Source organism: Hemiscyllium ocellatum, chromosome 5, assembly GCF_020745735.1.
Source record: "Hemiscyllium ocellatum isolate sHemOce1 chromosome 5, sHemOce1.pat.X.cur, whole genome shotgun sequence".
NCBI lineage: Eukaryota > Metazoa > Chordata > Chondrichthyes > Orectolobiformes > Hemiscylliidae > Hemiscyllium > Hemiscyllium ocellatum.
Window position 1 is genome coordinate 17,224,347 of NC_083405.1, and position 22,020 is coordinate 17,246,366.

At 42.2% G+C, this 22,020-nt stretch overlaps 1 protein-coding gene across 2 annotated transcripts in view; it reads left to right on the plus strand.

Annotated features, from left to right (window-relative positions):
• Positions 1-10,925: 10,925 nt before the first annotated feature.
• Positions 10,926-22,020, plus strand: part of LOC132815948 (leukocyte elastase inhibitor-like) — a 31,150-nt gene continuing 20,055 nt past the window's right edge. The window contains exons 1-2 of one of the 2 annotated variants that reach the window (XM_060825321.1): positions 10,926-10,997; positions 13,693-13,869. In XM_060825321.1, coding sequence (XP_060681304.1) covers positions 13,702-13,869 — 168 coding nt within the window. In that variant the 5' untranslated portion in view covers positions 10,926-10,997; positions 13,693-13,701. Of the gene's footprint in view, positions 10,998-11,104; positions 11,171-13,692; positions 13,870-22,020 lie in introns of those variants that run through there. The other variant, XM_060825322.1, reaches the window with a different exon arrangement.

Genomic DNA, 22,020 nt, shown 5'->3' on the forward strand with positions numbered 1-22,020 from the left:
GAGCTGCCAGAGAAGGTGGTGGAGACTGGTACAATTACAAAATTTAAAAGACATCTGGATGGGTATCTGAATATTCAGGCTTTAGAGGGATATAGGCCAAATCCTGGCAAACAGGACTAGCTTAATTTAGGATATCTGGTCAGTGTGGATGAGATGGATTGAAGGGCCTGACTCCATGCTGTACAGCTCAATGACTCTCTGACTCTATGACAAGCAGTTCAAGGACAGCATGGATAAAACAAAGGACTAAAGAAATGACGGGATGGCAAAAAAGACAGCTCACCAGAAGTGAAATATCACATCAATCAAGTTTGGGCCAATTCCATCCATCTGGATAACCTGTTTCAGGGACCTACACTCAAGAATCAGCAGGTACAGTCACAAACCTTGATGTCCAATCCAGCAGTGACACATACCCTGGCACAATGCATTTTCTTCCCAGAAAGCTGAATGTCATAACATCTGCATAAATATTCCAGTTACGATCAACAATAAATTCTAATTTTGCTTTTCTAAAATATATAACTGTTTCCCTTTTCTGGGATATCTAAAACTAAATCTCACATTATCAGAGTCTGGGGTCAGCCATTTAAAACTTGGATTCAGAAAAATGCGTTTGTTCAAATTGTTGTGTTAAATTTTTGGAATTTTCTACTGCAGAAATTCATAGATCCTCAATCATTGAGTAAATTCAAGACAAGGCTGGTAGATTTTTGTACAGCAAAGAGATCCAGAGATATGGAGAGAAGGTGGAGTGGTGGAGTCAGGGCAGATAATCAACCATCACCTTATTGAATGGTGAGACAGTGAGGACTGCAGATGCTAGAGATCAGAGTTGAGAGTGTGGTGCTGGAAAAGCACAGCAGGTCAGGCAGCATCCGAGGAGCAAGAAAATCAACGTTTTGGGCCGGAGCCCTTCATCAGGAATGAAACGTCGATTTTCATGGTCCTCGGATGCTGCCTGACCTGCTGTGCTTTTTCAGCATCACACTCTCAACACTGGCAAATGGTGAAGTAAACTGAAAAGTTTACTCCTACTTCTATTTCTTATGATGTGGAGGAGCCAGTATTGGGCTGGGGTAGACAAAGTTAAAAATCACACAGCACCAGGTTATAGTCCAATGCTCCAACTACTGATGAAGGAGCAGCACTCCGAATGCTAATGCTTCCAAATAAACCTGTTGGACTATAACCTGGTGTTTGCGTGATTTTTAACTTTATTTATTTCTTGCGCTCTCGTCATGTATATTCACAAGGGCATAGGTTTTTAATGTTTCACATTGTATAAAGGATCTCAGTGATGTCTCTTGTCCGGGAGTATACTGAAAACTTGCTTCTATCTCCCGAAACTGACAGAGGCAGAAAAGCTAAGTGCAGTAGTCACTGTGACAGCAAAAAGGCATTCTTTTTTAGCTTTGAGTATGCAGTTGAGTCTGTAGTTGCTGGTGGATTGCAGGTGGTACTTTCTTAGTGAAGAAAAGCAGATGGAATCACAGGTCCTCACAAGATACTGAGGTAAGAGAATTGATTTTTAAAGACAATGATCAGATACCTACTCCAATTCTTCTGCTCCCTTTTCCAGCAGATTTTTCTGTTCTATGTGACCAGTTTAATTCTCCCAGTAACTTTCAAATCCCACAGGAAGCCCTAGTCAGGTCTATCATATCTGGTTGCAAACTCTTTCATATGTATAAGACCCACGGTTCCCTTTGGAAAATTCAAACTTCAGAGTGTGGAAAATCTCCACAAATATGTGCAACCACACAATGGCCAGAATGAACAATCTGGAACTAACTTGTAGAAGAGAGCATTGGTGGAAAAGAGTGATGGTTTATCAGTCATGACCTTTAACACTTCTCAGCGACTGGTCAGGCATGTGAGCAGACACCTTTTTATCTAAATGGACCTACTTGATTTTCCCAATATCTCCCCATACCTCACAGCACCTTCTCTCACAATCAAAATGTGCAACACTTGTGCGTTTACCTCCTCACTATCCAAGGCCCTACACACACCTTTCAGGTGAAGCAGCAATTTACCCACACTTCACTCAATCTAGTCTACTGTATTCTTTGCTCACAATGTTGTTTCCTGTACACTGGGGAGATGAAGCGTAGACTGACTGCATTATAGAACATCTATGTTCTGCTCAAAAGAATGACCCCACGTTTTCAGTTGCCTGCCACCTCATGCAATCCCTGAACCACACGTCTGTCTCAGGCATGCTACAAGTGTCCTAGTGAAGCTCTGCACAAACTAGAGGAACAGCTTCTCATTTTCTGCTTGGGGATGCTGCAGCTTTCTGGATTCACTATCAGATTCAATAATATTACAGTCTGAACACCTCCCTCCATGTCCTTTAGCCATCCCCATTCTCCAGGCCTGTCATCACAAGAGTCGTTTTCAGCAAAGACGACACATTCCCACCTAATCCTGGTCCCCATTATCACCTTCCTTTCCTCCCCCACTATCTACCAACCCCTTTGTCTGTCACTCTCTCTCTCTGGGCTCCATCTCCACCTATGCACTCACTCTTTTTTCCCTCCTGACCTCTCCTCAGCATTTATTTCACCTATTCCTAGCTACTACCAATTCTGAAGAAGGGTCACTGGGCTCAAGTATCTGCTAACTTTGCTTTCTTTCTGCAGATGCCGCCAAACCTGCTGAGGTTCCCGAGAATTTTGTTTTTTTTTGTTTCAGATTTTTAGTATCTGCGGTTCTTTGGTTTGTTTTAGAGTTAAAGTTGGACCAGGTGGAGGAAGGGTTGCAGGAAGATATTGAGATAAAGTAAATGAATGAAAGGTATAGGAAGAGGTGGAAAAGAATGTGGACCACAAGGTGGAATGGAAGGAAGAGTTACATTTCTTGTTTGTAAGTTCCTAATTCAACTCTGGTTAACCTGTGATCAACCCCAATTGTGTCTCAATTAGCAACTATCACAGCATTGCCTTAATTAACAATGGCACCATTATATAAACATCCCATCTTAACTTTACACAACAAAATTTCCAACAATCCATATAAAATTCAATCAGTTCCACCTATGTATCCCCTTTGTGCTGTTGTTGCAGCTTCCTTTGTGTTTGCACCTTTTGCTGTGCCAGGGTCTGCAGCTTGCTAAGTGGAAAGTTGCTGATTGGGGAAACTGCAGATATTTTGCAAGATGCTGTCAACCACCTCTGGTCCTTGAAGGCCAGTTATTAGACTGAATCCCTCAGACTGGCAGCAACAGTCTGGGCTGAATGACCAACAGGCAATAGGAAGGGCACTGGTAACCAATAGACAAAAGGTGCAGGAGTAGGCCATTTGGCCCTTTGAGCCAGCACCACCATTCATTATGATCATGGCTGATCATTCACAATCAGCATCCTGTTCCTGTCTTATCCCCATAACTCTTGATTCCGTGGGAGGAACACAATACTGCTATTCTGAGGTCCAGGAAGCCTTTGCTACTCCAAACATTGTGCTTCAGCAACCTATGTAATCTGTTAAAAGACATATTGATGATTTGTCCCTTGGTCACATCATCCAAAGACATGACTTTAGGTCCACGTATACACTGCCTGGCATATAGCTCCCCTTCACCATAACTTTTCTCAGACCCTCAACAATTGCTATGTTGTCAGACTGCTTAAAACACTTGGAGTGCTTATTTTTATGAATGAAATACTGGGGAGGATTATATCATAGTCAGCAACCTCTCTGACTGTTCCATCCTGCTGAAGGATACAGCCTCAGGCTGAACCAGGTAATCTGTGAACTTGGCATTTCATTTGACCTACTTTCACCTATATTACATCACCCATCTGTCTCAGATTGTATGTTGCTGAAACTCTCATTGATGGTATAGTTAATTTCAGACTCCTTAGTTGGTTTTCGAGTCTGCTGGCTTTCTTATTTCTATCCACCATGAACATGAACACAGCCAAACCTGTGCTAATTGCAACAAGAGTCACTAATCTGGCACTTTTTATGCCACATTGGTTTATTGCACTACAAAGGCTCAACTTTAAAATTCTCAGCTTAACATCCAAATATGGCCTGGCATCTCCCGGTCTTGATGAACTCCTACATTACATTGACAATTTAGGACTTGATGAATAGGACTTAATGATCAATAGCAACAGCCTCCTCCCTAGAGATAAGTGTCATTTTAGACTCCAGTGGTTTCATTGGATTGGGTAAGTAGGTCTTCTCCCCTAGGTGGAGGAGTCCAGAACTGGAGGGCATAGGTTTAGGGTGAGAGGGGAACGATTTAAAAGGGACCTAAGGGACAGCTTTTGCACCACAGAGAGTGGTGTGTGCATGGATTGAACTTCCTGAGGAAGTGGTGGAGGCTGGAACAATTACAACATTTAAAAGGCATCTGGATGGGTTTATGAATAGGAACGGTTTAGAGGGATATGGGCCAAGTGCTGGCAAATGGGACTAGGTAAGGTTGGGATATCTGGTCAGCATGGATGAGTTGGATCAAATGGTTTGTTTCCGTGCTATACATCTCTATGACAGTATGTGACCCATCCCAAGTGACTCACCTCCACTCTGATGCACGACTCAGAGATATTTGATTTGCACTACTTGCTTGCTCCCACCCTCTTGTAAGGAATTGTGGCCTCACCTCTGATAGGTTATTCATTTCAGCACTGTGCCTAGGCATGTCCTAGGTCAAGCATGTCTGTAGTTTCATCGGATACCGAGTGAATCAAAGGGATAATCTGAAACTCATTTACCGAAACATGGAAATCAAAGACTTTTTAAAGACATATACAGCATAACATGTATATGTGATTAATGCAACATAAGCATATTTGTGTTGTTAAGGCACTAGGCTATTACTAGTTTAAAATCTGAATATAAAAAATTATGCATTTTTTTCTATTTGTTCAGGGAATATGGGCATCATGGCTAGATTGGTACTTAATGCCCATTTCTAATCACCCTTGAGCTGCTGACAGTGAGCTGACTTCTTGAATTACTGCAGTCCAACTGGACAATTACAGTAATACCAGAAGGTGGTTCCAGCATTTTGACTCAGTGATAGTGAAGGAACAGAGCAGTTCTAAGCCAGGATAAAGTGTTCTATGAGTGGGAACTGAAAGTATGAATGTTCCCATGCAAATATGCTTGCCATTCTAGCTGGTAGAGATTGAGTGTCGAAGATGTTGTTAAAGGGGACTTGTTGTATTTCATCTTCTGTAGATGGTACGTACTTGCAGCCATTGTGTAGAGTGGTGGAAGGAGTGAATATTTAAGTTGGTATACAGGGTCCCAATTAAATGGACTGCTTTTTTTCTAAATATTATTGAACTTCTTGCGTGTTGTTAGAGCTGCATGCATCCAGACAAGGGAAGTGTATTCCATCACACTCATAACTTTGCCATGGACTGGATTTGGTGAACCAGGAAGTGAGTTATTCACTGCAGGATTCCTGTTCTCTGACTTGCTCTTGTAGCCATAGTAATTGTGTTGTTAATAAAGAGGGCGGCACGGTGGCACAGTGGTTAGCACTGCTGCCTCACAGCGCCAGGGACCTGGGTTCAATTCCCGCCTCAGGCGACAGACTGTGTGGAGTTTGCACGTTCTCCCCGTGTCTGCGTGGGTTTCCACCGGGTGCTCCGGTTTCCTCCCACAGTCCAAAGATGTGCGGGTCAGGTGAATTGGCCATGCTAAATTGCCCATAGTGTTAGGTAAGGGGTATATGTAGGGGTATGGGTGGGTTGCGCTTCGGCGGGTCGGTGTGGACTTGTTGGGCCGAAGGGCCTGTTTCCACACTGTAAGTAATCTAAAGTCTAGTTGCTGGTCTATGATTTCCCTAGAATATTGATGATGCGGATTAAGCAATGGTAAGGCCAATAAAACATGCACCATACCATTGAATGCCAAGTCAATGGCAGATGGTTAGATTCACCTGCAATTCACCAGCTTCAACTCAAAAAGAAAACATATGAAGTCTGGCAGATAAAAATCAAACTGATATTTTCATATTGTTCAGGGAAAGCGTTCAGCTACCATTACTTTGTCTGATGTATGCAAAATACATCTTCAGAATTATGTTGCTGACTATTTGATGTCATGATTTGGATGAGCTGGTGTTGGACTGGGGTGGACAAAGTTAAAAATCAACTAGGCAAAAGTGAGGACTGCAGATGCTGGAGATCAGAGTCAAGATTAGAGTGGTGCTGGAAAAGCACAGCAGGTCAGGCAGCATCCGAAGAGCAGGAAAATCGACGTTTCAGGCAAAAGCTTTTCCATCACTATTCTAAACTTGAAAGTTAAAAATCACACAACACCAGGTTATAGTCCAACGATTTATTTGGAAGCAGTAGCTCTCAGAACGCGCTCCTAAGGCACCCCTGTGGTCACAGTGAAGTGAACATTTGGGTCAGAGCCCCTTAAATTTCCTTCCTCATTTCCCATTGTTCATCTGGACCTGGGAAGTTGTATCTGGGAGGAAAAAGTGAGGTCTGCAGATGCTGGAGATCAGAGCTGAAAATGTGTTGCTGGTTAAAGCGCAGCAGGTCAGGCAGCATCCAAGGAACAGGAAATTCGACGTTTCGGGCATAAGCCCTTCATCAGGAATGAAGGGCTTATGCCCGAAACATCGAATTTCCTGTTCCTTGGATGCTGCCTGACCTGCTGCACTTTAACCAGCAACACATTTTCAGCAGTTGTATCTGGGATACAACTTATCCGGACCAAATAAGCCTGCCAAAACTTCCAATACTTCCTCACTCCCAATGTTAATCTCTTCAAGTACCTCACAGAATCTCTTCATCAACTCTACACCTAAATGCTCACAACAGAGATATGACACACTCAAGAACTTATACCCAGCAACAATATATAGCTGGGTAACATCACGCAGAACAAGAAGACCCACTATGAGAGGTTGATGTTTTGATAGAGGATGGAACTGCGAGGCAATGAACATGTTGAGGAGACAGCATTAGAGGTAGCAGGGACCCTCCTGGTTCCTTGTTAGGTATTGATCATAGTTGTAGCAGGTTCTAAAATTGGATGGAAAGGCGCTTTTCAACACCCTGATAATATTGGAAGGCATGCTAACAGTTCCTCAAGCAGAATGAGATAATGAGATGAGAGGGAAGTAGAGGTTTTATTTCCTGATAAGAATACCGTTATTATGGTTAAAGACAATGACATGTATTGAGCATGGTCTCATAATTTCAAAGGCTGCTTCTTATTACCTCCTATTATATCTCACACAGCTCCCAGAGCTGCTCCCTCACCACATCGTTCTGGGCTAGACCATCTCTGGGACATCAGGAGGAATTTTACACTATAAACCCAAAATAAGAATGTCTACTGAGGTTCTTATCATTTCTACTGAAGACTGCATACTGAAGTCTAGCTCACACTGACGAGATCATGAGCAAGGATGTTTCCAGGGAATAGAAATCTATTTCTATCTCCAGATCATCAGATAAGGTGACAATATTTCAGGGGTTGTGGAATGTGACACTCTTTGGATCTTTTCTTCATCATTGATGATAGCCCTTCCTGGAGGATTTGTGATCAGATTTAATGTCAAATCCAGTTTGTTAGGAACACTTCAACACTGAGTGCTATGTCAAAAGCAGTCATCTTTACTTGAGTGTTATTTCTCCTTTGAAAAAGAAAGGCTTACATTTACATTGGCACTTCTCACGGCCAGTCAACATTTCCAAGTGCTTTGCAGAAAGCTGCCTGGAAGTATTTAGTGGCTCTGTGCTGCTGTGAGAGTTAGGGATAAAGAGAAGCCTGGGGAGCCTATTGTGCAACAGAGAGTCATTGCTGTAGGGAGGCAATGAGTGGAGTTACTTGGTGCAACTTGAGAGGTGGAATTCAGAGGTACTCAGGAGCACTGCGGGCTTAGTGAACGGAGCTCTTTGGGAAATTCTGTTGGAATCTATGGCTGTTAGATTTTTGCAAATTGGATTGTCATTACAGTCAGAAGGATAGCCTGTCATCATTTCAAACAGGCTTATTGGGATTTTTGAGCTACCAACTGAGCCATGGCTGACTTAATTATAGACTGAACATTAGGAGATGTAACAGAGGCAGCTATCTCCTGATATTTAAAATTGAATGAAGGTAAATCTAACCTGGAAAGGAACTAACAAAGCAGTTCCCTTTCTGTAACTAATAACTATGGACTGTACAAAATTTGGCTTGAGCTTTCTTTGGGAAATGGAGTTGGCACTGATGGATTTTGATCACTGAGTCCAGTTTGGAGGCCTATCTTTGTCGGAAAAGATATTGCATTAGGTTTTCCAAGGACTGGGTTAGTCACAGTTGATTTCTATCTCACTTTTCTGATCATGGCTCCTTTAGAAATTTTGAGTGTCCATTAAATTTAAATGTGTCCTGGTGGTGCAAAATAGGGTTTGGGTTAGGGTTGGTGGAGATCGAATTACAACCCCTTTTCACAGCAGTTGTTGGTATACTCAGGGATTTAAATGTCTAACATCACTGACTGTCATTTGGGCAGCTCCTGTGCAAGGGTCAGTCCATAAGGTAAGAGTGGGGCTAGGTGTCATGGTGCCAGGAGGAAGGGGTCCCAAGCTGTCAGGTGGGCATAGCGAAATGCTGATGAAGGTGCCAAATTAATAGGATCACAGACTACAAGATGAATAGTGTGTCAGATAAAATGTTTAACCAAGAACAGGATGCGTGTGGTGTTTTTGGCAGAGTGGGGCAGAGGAGGGTCATTGTCATGTCTGATTGTTAGACTCTGCAACAGGGGAAAGGGAGTAGTGCCCTGCAGTGGTCGAGAGTGCTTTTGGTGAGAGAAGTGGGGTACAGATCCTAGCAGAGGGTGTAGGAGGTGGTCAGGTCCAGTGATGGGTGAAGGGGTGCCAGATAGTAAGGGGAGAAGTGGAAGTTGAGTCAAGCAGCAGTGAGTGTGTGCCAAGTCTATTAGGAAGAAGGTATGTCAGGTTGGGCCAAATGGAGAGGAAATCAGATGTCAGGTTTGTGAGGGAGAGTGTCAGTCCAAGAAGAAAAGGTGAGGAGGGCTGGGGTGTTAAGTCAGGGTGTGGTATGTAAGGGAAAAAGTGAGGTCTGCAGATGCTGGAGATCAGAGCTGAAAATGTTTTGCTGGAAAAGCGCAGCAGGTCAGGCAGCATCCAAGGAACAGGAAATTCGACGTTTCAGGCATAAGCCCTTCATCAGGAATGAGGAAAGTTATTCCTGATGAAGGGCTTATGCCCGAAACGTCGAATTTCCTGTTCCTTGGATGCTGCCTGACCTGCTGCACTTTTCCAGCAACACATTTTCAGCTGTGGTGTGTAAGGGGTCTGCTGGAGATCAGTTTAATAGTTACCCAGGCTATCGACTCGTCCTTTAATTTTCTAACAATTCCTGTATAGCTATTAACTGCAATGGAACCTCCAAAGTCTCTGAAAAAATGGATACGTTTGGAGTGATCCAGATGCAGAGGAATTTCCCATTCGATTCTTCAATTTGCTGGGCAGTTCCCTCAGAGTCTGCCACACTGGGGATTCTGTGGGCTTCTGACAGGCCACTCCCACCTACGCTGCTGTCTTGCCAATGTAATGTCTGCACCTGAATCAATACCTGCGACCTCCCCCTTATGATGCAGCAGAGTAATGAGAGTTCAACTTGTGCAGTCTTGCAGATTTGCACTTTATTGTCAGGTGTGACCGTACAAGCCTTTCACTGTGCTGTAATTCAACTCAGCAAGGAGACTCACCTTAATTTGTAAATTATTAATTTTATGCTCCTTTCCCTTAAGGCTATGGGTAAAGTGGGTCAAGTTGTATATTTTTGGTGGTACTGACTCAGTGGCCTGAAACACCTCCTTTATATTGAAAGATTCTACGGTTATATGATTCTTGCAATTTGGATTGTCATTATAGTCAAAAGGATAGCCTGTCATCAATTCAATCAGATATATTTGGATAATTGAGTTCAAAAAATGCGTGACACTGTTTACAAGCTGATTTACAAACTGGCAGTTTGTTTTCATCAATTGAATGATGTGTAATTATCAACTGCAAGTTTTCTTGACCTTGTTTGGCCTAAAGCTGTGATGGATTTTGGAATCTGGAGTGAATGTTGATGGCTACCTTGCCCTGACTGGAGAACAGGAAATGCAGAGGTAATGGAAGACTGTTCAGTTGCTGATGGATTAATTGAGTCCATTTATCAGGCAACTGCAGTCCTCACTTTAACCATGTAACAATCACTATTTGAGTGGATTGCGAGCCATTCCTCCCAATCTGAACATGACACTAATAAAACTTCTCCCTGTCCTGTTTTATGATGTGATCTGTGCTGCAGAACATCAACATGCGGAAATCTCACCTCTGGGCTGAATCCCGAAATAAAAAGTATGTGTGTCTTTCGAACCAATATGATTTGTGATTATCTGCTTAAGAGAATGAAATTTCCTGGATTTTTTTTCTCATCACTGAGTCTGAGAGAGAAAGTGATTCAGGAATTTTCAGGAATTGACCCTTTTAGTTCACTTGTCAAATAATTGGAATACAAAGAACAATGAACAAAGCATTTTCCACAGTTTAGAAACAAGAATGCAAAGATAATTTTATTTTCAAAGTTCAGGTCAGCATCCTTACTTTGTATGTTTAACAAAAACATATACTTTTAAACAAAATACTGAAAAGTAGTTCACTTAGCAACTTGGAGTTTTATAAAATTGTTTGACATTTTTCTAAAATTATTCCATTATAAAGTACCAGTTTTTTGATGGGATAATTATAACATTCTTTCCAAAACTCTGCATGACTGAACATGCTGTGCTAACACCTAAAACGAATGGGCGAGGAATCAAAATATATTGACTAAGGAGGCTATCTGGTTTCAATGTAGACTTGAAAATTCTTCCCATTAACTCATTGGTGATTAAGAAACACGCCCTGAGACTATCAGTATTTAACAATGCACAGTAACACTTTTAGAGAGTAGGAGCAGTGAAACAAGTTTGTGCAGTTTTAATTCTTGCAGCGCGAAGGCAGGTAAGCAATCAAGACTATATTTCTAGTGCCATTTGTAGGTATTATTGCTGAGTATCAAAGATTTAGTAAGATGATAAATGAGCATAATTAGTCATTTAAGAAGAAGCAAGAGGACAATCAAAGTGTTCGCCAACAATGCTTTTTGAAACATTGTCTCACATATCGCCAATGAGGTAAATTTTGTAAAATAAATATAGGGAAAGACTGCAATATTAATGATGGCACTTAACCACTTAATTCAGTTACTACTTTACGTTTTTCCTTCAAACATGTAATTCAATATGCAAGCAAGGCAAAAGTGAGGACTGCAGATGCTGGAAACCAGAGTTTAGATCAGAGTGGTGCTGGAAAAGCACAGCAGGTCAGGCAGCATCCGAGAGGCAGGAAATATGCAAGCAAGACAATCCAAATTGCTGTTACAATGGAAAGATTTTAAAAGCTCCTTTTATTAGATCATTTCCTCTCTGAGGTTCTGAGGACTGAACAAGGGGAGTAGAATGAATTGGTTTTGCTGGAGGAAACTGGTTTAATTCAGATGGCTAAATGGCCTCCTTTTATGTTGTAAATGGTGCCTCTGTGTTAAGTTGTGATCCTTGATAATTGTGGGTGTTTTAAGATACTTAAAAACACTCACAAAAGCAAGGGTTCTGACAATCTTGACAAAACTGTAATAAGTACAACACTTATGGGTGCAGCGTAAGATCTGCCTCTTTGTATTTATGGTTTTCTGTGATGGTTTTATCAATTTTAATTTTAAGTGGTTTGAATTAATTGTTAGATAACACATCTAACTCAGCAAACTCCTTCTTGAGTCAAGCAAAGTTTGTTCAGTTTGAAATTGAAATAATTAGAACTTCTGGGTCAGCATTCAACGCTGTCAGATGAGCCATAATGCAAATTAATCTTGATTTGGAAGTGCCGGTGTTGGACTAGGGTGTAAAAAGTTAAAAATCACACATTATGAGGTTATAGTCCAACAGGTTTATTTGGAAGCACTAGTTTTCAGAGCGCTGTTCCTTCATCAGGTGGTTGTGGAGTATAAGATCATAGGCCACGGAATTTATAGCAAAAGTTTATAGTGTGATGTAACTGAAATTATATATTGAAAGAGACCTGGATTCTTTGTTAATTCTCTCACCTTTTAGAATGAACATGTTGATTTCAGTTTTTTTGTATGTAAATCACAAAACATTTTAAAATTCTCAAATGAACTTCAACAATTGGTGTCATGTCGACCCAGATAATGCATTAAAGGTGAGGTGCCCTGTGTGAGACTGTCTGTGCCACAATGGCCAGACTGATTCTAATCTAAAAAAGGGATTAACAGAAGCTTACATGGATTCATGCAGCTTTTGAGCAAAATAAAATGTAATTCTGCAAGTACAAATCCACAAACTTGTGTGTGTGTGTGTGTGTATTGTGGAGGGGTGGGATGGGGTTATGAGTGTCTGTGAGAGAGTGTGGTATGTGTATGAGTGTAAATGGGTATGTGTCTGTGAGAGGGTGCGTCTGTGTGTGTAAGTGTGTTGAAGCACATACAATCCATTCAGAGATCTTTCTGCCACCTAGCCACATGCCCTGAACTTTCTGGTGTTTAATTAGGAGATGGAAGGCATCAAAAGGTGTAACATAATTAATGCCTGTTTTTTTAATGCGTCATCTGACCAAACTGGTATTTTATCCATACTGGAGGAGATTTACGCATGATATCCAGCAACTTTAGCCAAGCTGCTGTTGAACAAGGGTTAGGATTCTTTAGTTCATCAAAAGGTCCCACACTGTAATTCCAGGTCATCCGTGTCCCATTAACCCTGGCCTTTTAAACCCAACCTGCTACTCACCTCACACTGATTCCTGATGTTTCCATCGTCGCTACACCAAACTCCAAACTTATCCATCAGTCCATTGTCCTCACTCAACTTTGGGAACTGTCATTCCTTATGGGGTGTACCTCAAAATGCAACTTTATTTCTGATTTATCTCTTCAATTTTTTTGGATGATTCTTGTTCAGCTGAGCATTTCCAGCATTTTCAGATTTTCTTTCAGATTTCCAGCATTAACGATATTTTGTTTGATATGATCTATGTTTTATTCATAGTTTTTGTCTTTGGATCTTTGTCTGTCACAGAACACTTGACTGAAAGAGTAGATGGACTATCATTTTGAAACAGCCAGGGGGAGGTGTGTGTGATAGCAGCTTCTCTTTAGAATTTCCTTCTCCTAAATGCGTGGAAAAGGCCTGAAATTTTCATTAGTTCTTCTTCACAAATTAGATTAGATTAGATTACTTACAGTGTGGAAACAGGCCCTTCGGCCCAACAAGTCCACACCGACCCGCCGAAGCGCAACCCACCCATACCCCCACATATACCCCTTACCTAACACTACGGGCAATTTAGCATGGCCAATTCACCTGACCCGCACATCTTTGGAATGTGGGAGGAAACCGGAGCACCCGGAGGAAACCCACGCAGACACGGGGAGAATGTGCAAACTCCACACAGTCAGTCGCCTGAGGTGGGAATTGAACCCAGGTCTACTGGCGCTGTGAGGCAGCAGTGCTAACCACTGTGCCACCGTGCCGCCCTTTGACTGACTGAGATTAGGAACTCAGTTTCAGGAGAATGTGGAATTAAATCACTCATGCCATCCATCGCACATCCTTAACTTTCAACCATGTTTGTTTTTCCTAAGGTTTTCAAAATGGATTCTCTGACTGCTGCAAATACCAAATTTGCCGTTCTTCTGTATAAGAAACTAAAGGAAGGCAAAGGAAATGAGAACATTTTCGTGTCTCCATTTAGTATCTCAACTGCTCTAGCCATGGTGTATCTCGGTGCTAAAGGCAACACTGCTGATGAGATGGCTAAGGTAAGGGAAGGTTGAATACATGGGGTCAATTTTGCATGCCTGAATTCTTGGTGTGGTCTTTTCATGAAGAGAAAGGCTGAATCTGTAACTGGTATAGAGTGATTGATCAAAGAGTCTCACATCAGTAATGTTCTCTGCTTAATGAGGAGTTTCACAAAGTCATCACGGGGAAGGTCAATTAATCAGAACTTTAAACGTATAATCATGAAACAATTTATATTGACATGTTCTAGTTACATTTGTGTACTATCAATATTCCCTGAAATATTTAATCAAACTTGTCATGTTTTTTTTTCTGTAGGATGTTCAATGTACAGTTTCTATTATGGTTTTATGTTGCTAGCGTTATTCACATACTTGTGGTGTGTGGCATATAAATCACTTGAATATTGGAGCTCTTGTTGTGGAGTTGGTGAGGGGCTGCTGTTTCCTTAATCCTATCCTGAAACCAAGGGAATAAGGAATTAAATAAAAAAGGTGGCATCAGTGGTCCTTTCAACATTGTTTGGGAGACTTTTGTGGTGAAGAGGAGATGTGTCAAGGTTTTACCTGCTTAATGTATATGGCTGTGTTGGGTGAAAATGGTAGATCCTTGAGAATTGACTGTGCTGCTGCATTGTTAGTCATTTTGGTGGGTGTAATCTACAATTTTCCCACCGTACAAACTCTCCAGATGCACGCGTCTGTTGAAATCTCCACTGGGGCCTCACTAAGCTAGGCCTTTGAAAATACAACAACAGTAAGTTTGTAGATAACACCAAAATTGGTGTACAGCTGTAGTGGACAGTGAAGAAGGTTACCTTGGAGTACAACAAAAGCTTGATCAGATTGGTCAATAGGCTGAGGAGTGGCAGATGGAGGTTAATTTAGATAAATGTGAAATGCTGCATTTTGGAAAGGCAAATCAGGGTGAGACTTATACACTTAATGGTAAGGTCCTGGGGAGTGTTGCTCAACAAAGAGACCTTGGAGTGTAGGTTCATAGTTCCTTGAAAGTAGAGTTAAAGGTTGATAGGATAGAGAAGAAGGTGTTTGGTACACTTGCCTTTATTGGTCAGTGCATTGAGTACAGAAGTTGGGAGGTCTTGTTGCAGCTGTACAGGATATTAGTTAGACCACTTTTGGAATACTGCATTCAATTCTGGTCTCCCTGACATAGGAAAGTTGTTGTTAGACTTGAAAATGTGCAGAAAACATTTATAAGGAAGTCGCCAGGGTTGGAGAGTTTGAGCTATAGGAAGATGCTGAACAGGCTGGAGCTGTTTATAGAGAGGTTTATAAAATCATGAGGAGCATGGATAGAGTGAATAGCCATGATCTTTTCCCCAGGGTAGGGGAGTCCAAACTGGAGGACATGGATTTAAGGCGAATGGGGAAATAAATAAAAGGGACCAAGGAGCAACATTTTCACGCAGAGGGTGGTACGTGTATGGAATGCCAGAGGAAGTGGTGGAGGCTGGTACAATTACAATGTTTAAAAGGCATCTGGATGGGTAAATGAATAGGAAGGGTTTAGAGGGATATGGGCCAAGGGCTGGCAAATGGGACTAGATGAATTTAGGATATGTGGTCGGCATGGATGAGTTGGACCAAAGAGTCTGTTTCTGTGCTGTATAACTCGATGACTCAATGGCTCTGTGATTGGCTGAGATAAAAGATAAATTACATTTCCTCATAAGGTACGAGCCAAAAATGTGCTTGATGTCTATACGGAGATAACTATGTCTTCCAGTTCAAAATCTATAGATTCCGTCTCCGCACACCCTTTCTGTCAGTGTCCAGTGAATCCATTCAGAAGAGTTTTCTTATAGGTATGCCATATATGAAGTATTGTTCAGGACCTTCTTGTGACACATTGAAACTTAACGTGGCAGTCTTCCACCTCGCTATCATACACAATCCCAGCTGGTATTGGTGCAGTCCCTTCATGCTTGGGATTTGTATCCAACTTGGGATACAAGGAGTTAATGGATGGGATTTCCCCATTCCCCAATCCAACACCGGCATCTCCAAACCCATTACATTTGGCTGCGTGATTTCCTCCACCAAATTAACTGCTGCTTGTTTCTGTGGTCCTTCCAGCAGCATGGTACAAACTCTCCAGGGTCTTGATCCTGGCCCCTGCAGGAGCGCCAACTGCCTGGATACCCTGCAGTCCCTTGTGAAGTGGCTTGTGTGCATAGAATTCTAGTAGCTCCCTTGTGACAACTGCTGGCGTGGACCTCCCTGCTGCTGATCACTATCTCTCACTAAAGGATAGAGTCGGTTCTGCTATAATGCGTGTTTCTTTAATGCAAGTTGGCTTTAATACAATTGAAGAATTTAGTTATTGGTAAAACACGAACTTTCCTTACATGGATTGGCTATAATGCAAATCTGACCCCATGAGGCAGTGATTGCGAGATTTTCTTGTAACGCAACGACATACAAGGCCGAACTTTTGTATTATATCAAAACCGACTGTATGAAGGTGGATCGCTCTGATAATAACTCCCTTGTTTTGTTGCCCCCTTCATTACTCCACACAGGATGGAGGTTTGGTGTATTTCCCTTGTTTGGTTTGGGATGCTCTGATTGATGAATCTTTTTCTCCCAGGCCATCTTCCTTATCAGCCAAAGTTCTGTGTGGCTGTTGTCTGTGGGGGATCAAAGTTTTTGCAGACTTTCGATGCCCGAGGTCCAATTTGCTCTGTTTTGTGGTATCAGGATGTGTTGGGTGAAAATGATAGACCCTTGTACTGTGCTGCTGCATCGTTAGTCATTTCGGTGGGTCTAAACTACAATTTCCCCAAGGTACAAATTCTCTGCATGCATGCGTCTGTTGCAATGTTGGCTGGGGCCTCACCAAACTAGACATTTGAAAATGCATACAACAGTAAGTTTGCAGATAACACCAAAATTGGAGTCGTGGATAGTGAAGAAGGTTACCTTGGAGTACAACAGCACCTTGATCAGATTGGGCAGTCCGGTTTAGGTTCCTGAAGATTCCTGTGAACTGTGCCCACAGGTGCCTGGCAAATGCAATTGGGTGCTCTCCCTTCTGCAGCCTAACCGTATTTAATTCTTCCATGGATTCTTCCCTATTGTGTCCTACAACAGCCAGAATTGCTGATTTTGTGGCCTGCAGCTCCCCTCCTTCCATATTCTGAGGATTGGGTAAGGCAGAAGGATTGTGGGGTTCAGGCACATTCACATTAATTTTGCCTTCTCAACATTGTCAAATCCACGAAGAACCCTTTTTTGCTGAGTGCATTTGACAAACAAATGGGGGTCAGCTGTGGACTCAAATATTTTTTGCTCTCTCCAGCCATTGTGCCAATGGAAATGGATTTGTCTAAGTAACTGGATTATTGTCGAACTGTCATGACAGATTTACTGGGTTAATTGGGGCAGAATAAAATTTGAGGGGTAATAAATGCTCTACTCCCTTCTGAAAGGGAGCTGAGAAGTCCCAATCTTTGCCACTTTCAGTGTATTTACAGGCTTGTAAATACTTCCTCCCAATCTATCCCATAATTGCAATCCCCCATTTGATTCTCCTGTCACAAACGTCACTTAACTTTGCACAAAGAGTTTAATTTTTCAATCTCATGCTGGTCGAATGGTCCATGCTGTGGGATCTGGTTTCTTTGCCAGTCTGGTACAGGACTCTGAACACAACCTGTAAGTTATTGCATTTCATGGTCAGCTCGTCCACAACCTTTGGCTCTATCTGAATCACTGACTGTGTGCTGCACCTCTGGGCACGTTAAATCGCACTGGGTCTGAAAGTGCTCACTTGGATCACCTGGTTCCTCTGCTTCTGCTCTGCTGCTTTGACTCTTGCTTTCTTCAGTTCCTGCTTCCCTTCCCTCAGCTCCCTGGGTTCACTACAGGTATATAAGTACATGCTATGACCTAACTTACTAGCCACGCTACCTTATATAAAAAACGTACCTGAACTGACAGCCAGACGTCTCCAACCACTCAGATTCATGACAACCATAAACCAAAAGCCACGCTGAGACAACAACTCACCAGAACGAATGGCCCTATACTTATCATTTGCAAGACAAACATAATTTGCAAGATTCTATGCAGGGAAGGATATGGGCCGGGTGCTGGCAGGTGGGACTAGATTGGGTTGGGAGATCTGGTCAGCATGGACGGGTTGGACCGAAGGGTCTGTTTCCATGCTGTACATCTCCATGACTCTATGACTGCCTGAAACACTGTATAGGACAAACAGACAGACTAACTAGCAGAACTAATTAACTAACAAACAGAACACCATCTTGCCACTAAACGCTGTCCCTAGTAGTCATCCACACAGTTGACAGGGATCACAAATTCGACTGGGGCAACACAACGATCATAGGACAAGTTGAACAGTGGACAGCCAAAGAGTTTTGGGAGACATGGCACTCATCCATGGACTCCAACAACAAACATTTAGACCTAGACCCAGTATACCGGCCACTACAATGAACAACTTGAAGCAGCAACCGGAAGAAGCAGGAACTAAACCGAATCAATTGCAGAAGACACAGTACAACACCTCTTCACAGGAGGCTCCGTAGCATTGAAGCTGTCACCTGGAGAGACACAAAATGTCTGTAAACTAACTTCCAAGCTCAGTGAATATACCCACGACAGCCGGCACTCTATCTACAAACCTTTACGCAAACCTTGTATTTGTAGAATCTCTGGATTCTCCTTAACCTTATTTGCCAAAACTATGTAATGTTTCCCTTTTTGTCCACCAATCATCTTAATAATTTTAATAATTCATACACTGGCACTTTAGATTCCCAAACCATGTGTATATTCTGGATGAAATTTTACCTGCAGTGTTCTGTGTATTTTCTTGTTATAAATTGTAGAATAGGGGAAAGATTATTGGAGGACAGATTTTTTTTTAACGGCACTTCATCCTGTAGTGCAAAAATATTTTGGGTGTGGATGTTAAATATTTGAATGCATCTCAGGACTTTGAATGTAATCTGAGGTAAAAAGGCCTTGAACAAAAAAAGCTGAAAGTATTTGTGAGAGTGATTACTTTTAATTTGGAAACTGAAAATACCAACAAACTTTCTGACAAATAGGAGAACACATTAATTATGATGACTGTCTGCATCCTGAGACTTATCTTTATTCAACAGTATATTTATATCGTGTTTGTGTTCAACCTTTCTATGCCTACTTTAAAGTGAGTGGGTGACAAGTTTATTACTGCAGGACACTTAAATACAGAGCTTCAATTCAACTGTCTTTAACTGTGTATGCTAGTTGAAAACTACATCAACTTCTTTATTGTGTGAAACACCCTTCAGTGATCCATTGCTGAAGATGAGTTACTGAAAGGTGTAGGAACTGTGATGATGTCAGTGCAATGCTTGCAAAATGTAAGCATGATTTAGAGGTCCCAGTGTTGGACTGGGGTGTACAAAGTTAAAAATCATGCAATACCAGGTTATAGTCCAACAGGTTTATTTGGAAGCACTAGCTTTTGGAGCGCTGCTCCTTCATCAGGTGGTTGACGACAGAGCAGCACTCTGAAAGCTAGTGCTTCCAAATAAACCTGGTGGACTATAACCTAGTGTCATGCAGTTTTTAAAATTTGAGCAGCGTGTGCAGGACAGTGGGTAGTACAAATAAAAGAATGAAACAAAATACTGGAAATACTCAGCAGGTCTGGAGGCATCTGTGGAGAAAGATAAACAGATCTAGCAAATGGAATCTTTTTGAAGTCTGAACAATGTGGGCTGTGGCAAGGTTTGTGGCAGAATCATCGGAAATTCTGGTGAAATCTTTAGGAGCAGCTCACTCTTTTATTTTGTGCCTTTTCTGAGCAGAGAGGTGAGTTTCCTGCCAGGCAGTGGTGAGTTACTAGCTAAGGGGGATTGTTGCTTTTGAACACCTTATTAATGGCCCCACTCATCTCTTTTAATATGTAGCATACTATCTAGTCAAACAAGCGAACATTGAGAAATCTCAACATGGAAAACAGAGCCATGATTGACTTCAGCTCACCACTGGCTGTGAAGAATCTCAATGTGGTTCAGTGCCAAAGAGCATCTCAGGGCTTCATCCATGGGCTCTTGCTGAATGCACCCTTCTTCCATTGACATTGGCATCTGACGTTTGCTAATCTCTCACAACCATCGAGGTACCTCTCTGATTCTGTTGCAGGCTGCTTGGGAACCACAGCCTCACTTTGCACTGGAAAGTGGATTGAAAGATTGCAATGGGGACAGGTTCCCAGCTCACAGATTGGACCAAGCTATATCACACAGCTGCTCGCTTGCTCTCTCGGTGCTTACTTAGCACCTTCTACACTCTCACAGTATCCATACCTCACCTTGCTTGTTAGCACACTGGTGCTTCAGACAGAGCCTAAAGGCTGTCGGTACTGCTGCATTGATGTGGTTTATAGTGCGGAAATAGACAGCCTCTTTGTCAGTAGGAATCTGTCTGGGTATGGGTTGGGTAACCTTGATGTTAATTTAACACTGGCAGCATAGACCATTTGCCTGTGCAGCAAGCACACCGCAAATGTATTCAACCAAATGATCAAATCGGCAATTGGGCTAGGGGCTCAGTTTTCAGCCCAGTCAAAGGGGGTGGCTGCTGCCAATCAGGGTTTCCTAGTGCCATCAGTCATAAGCACAGTCCACGCTCCGTCCAGGGACTTGGCCGTAATTATTGATCTGCTTAGAATGGTCATTGTTAAGGGACTTATCCGACTGCAGTTCAGGGAGTGAGCAGTGGTTTATCCTCAAGGACCAGGAAGAGAATCGAGTAGTCAGCATTGCCTGTGTAGTGAGAGCTGCATTGCCTTCCATCACCTGGTGTTCTCTAGTTCCAAAATGCAATGGAGAAATGGCACAGAGAACACACAGGCTGTGCAGAGTCACAGCCACTTTGATATATGAAACCCTGAGATCCATGTTTATTGGACATTAGAGCACTGAAGGGGAAAATACATTAAATATGTGTCACAACTCACTGAGGTAGCAGGCTGGAAATCAAGCCCTGCTATTCCTGAAGTCATTGCAAAAACTATAGGTTTTCAAAGTCAGCAGCATTCCCCAATTTATCTGACTTTCAGATGCCGTTCGTGAAAATGCTCAAAACCAGATTTCTGTACTGAACAAGCATCACTAACTCTTACAAATGGTTATACTCCAGCTACAGGTCAAAAGTTCTAAATTCTTGCCACAAAATACTGCTAATTAAAACGAATCCCTTTATAACGTCTCCCTTTACAAAGTCAAATAAGAAGGGTAAAATAAGTTTTGGCAGAGAGTAAAATAACTGGAAAGGTAGTTCAGAGATCTTTGTTCACTAGTACCATTGTTGAGATGATCTTTATGATTTTCTGCTGGCAAATTTGAATCTTGCAGCCATCTTTCTTCAGATGCTTCCACTGATTGGTAAGGTGGTTGGTTCTCTTATTAAAGAGCTAACATATCAGTTAAAGTCACAGCTACTAACAACTATTACAGGAAGGATTAATCAGTTTTCTTCAGGCTTACAAAGAGTTTTGATGGCAGAGAATAGAGAGAGATCATGTCTGAGTTGGGAAAGAACTGAACATTGCTCTATCTTCCAGTAACTTGTTCCCAGTTCCAAGCTGTTCAGTTATTTGAGAATGAATCACACTGTTGTTATTAGACAAAACAAGTCTGAGATTAATAACTGGTCACCAATCAATAGACTTATCACCTTCTTGTTGCCAGCAAAAGCTTCCCAATCCAGGCAGAATATGCTGCACCTCCCTAGCGAGTTGCATTCTGCACAACTGCTACAGGCAATGCAGCAATGTGATAGATGGTGAGGAGCTGGGAATGGGAGCAGTTGTTCAAGTAGACAGATGAGGGCATTCAGTTGGATGAAGTTTGCTTTGTGTATGATGGGCTGAAAATGTGTTGCTGGTTAAAGCACAGCAGGTTAGGCAGCATCCAAGGAACAGGAAATTCAACGTTTCGGGCCAGAGCCCTTCATCAGGATGAAGGGCTCTGGCCCAAAACGTCGAATTTCCTGTTCCTTGGATGCTGCCTAACCTGCTGTGCTTTAACCAGCAACACATTTTCAGCTCTGATGTCCAGCATCTGCAGACCTCACTTTTTACTCTTTGTGTATGATGGAGCTCAGCTACATTGGGCTCTA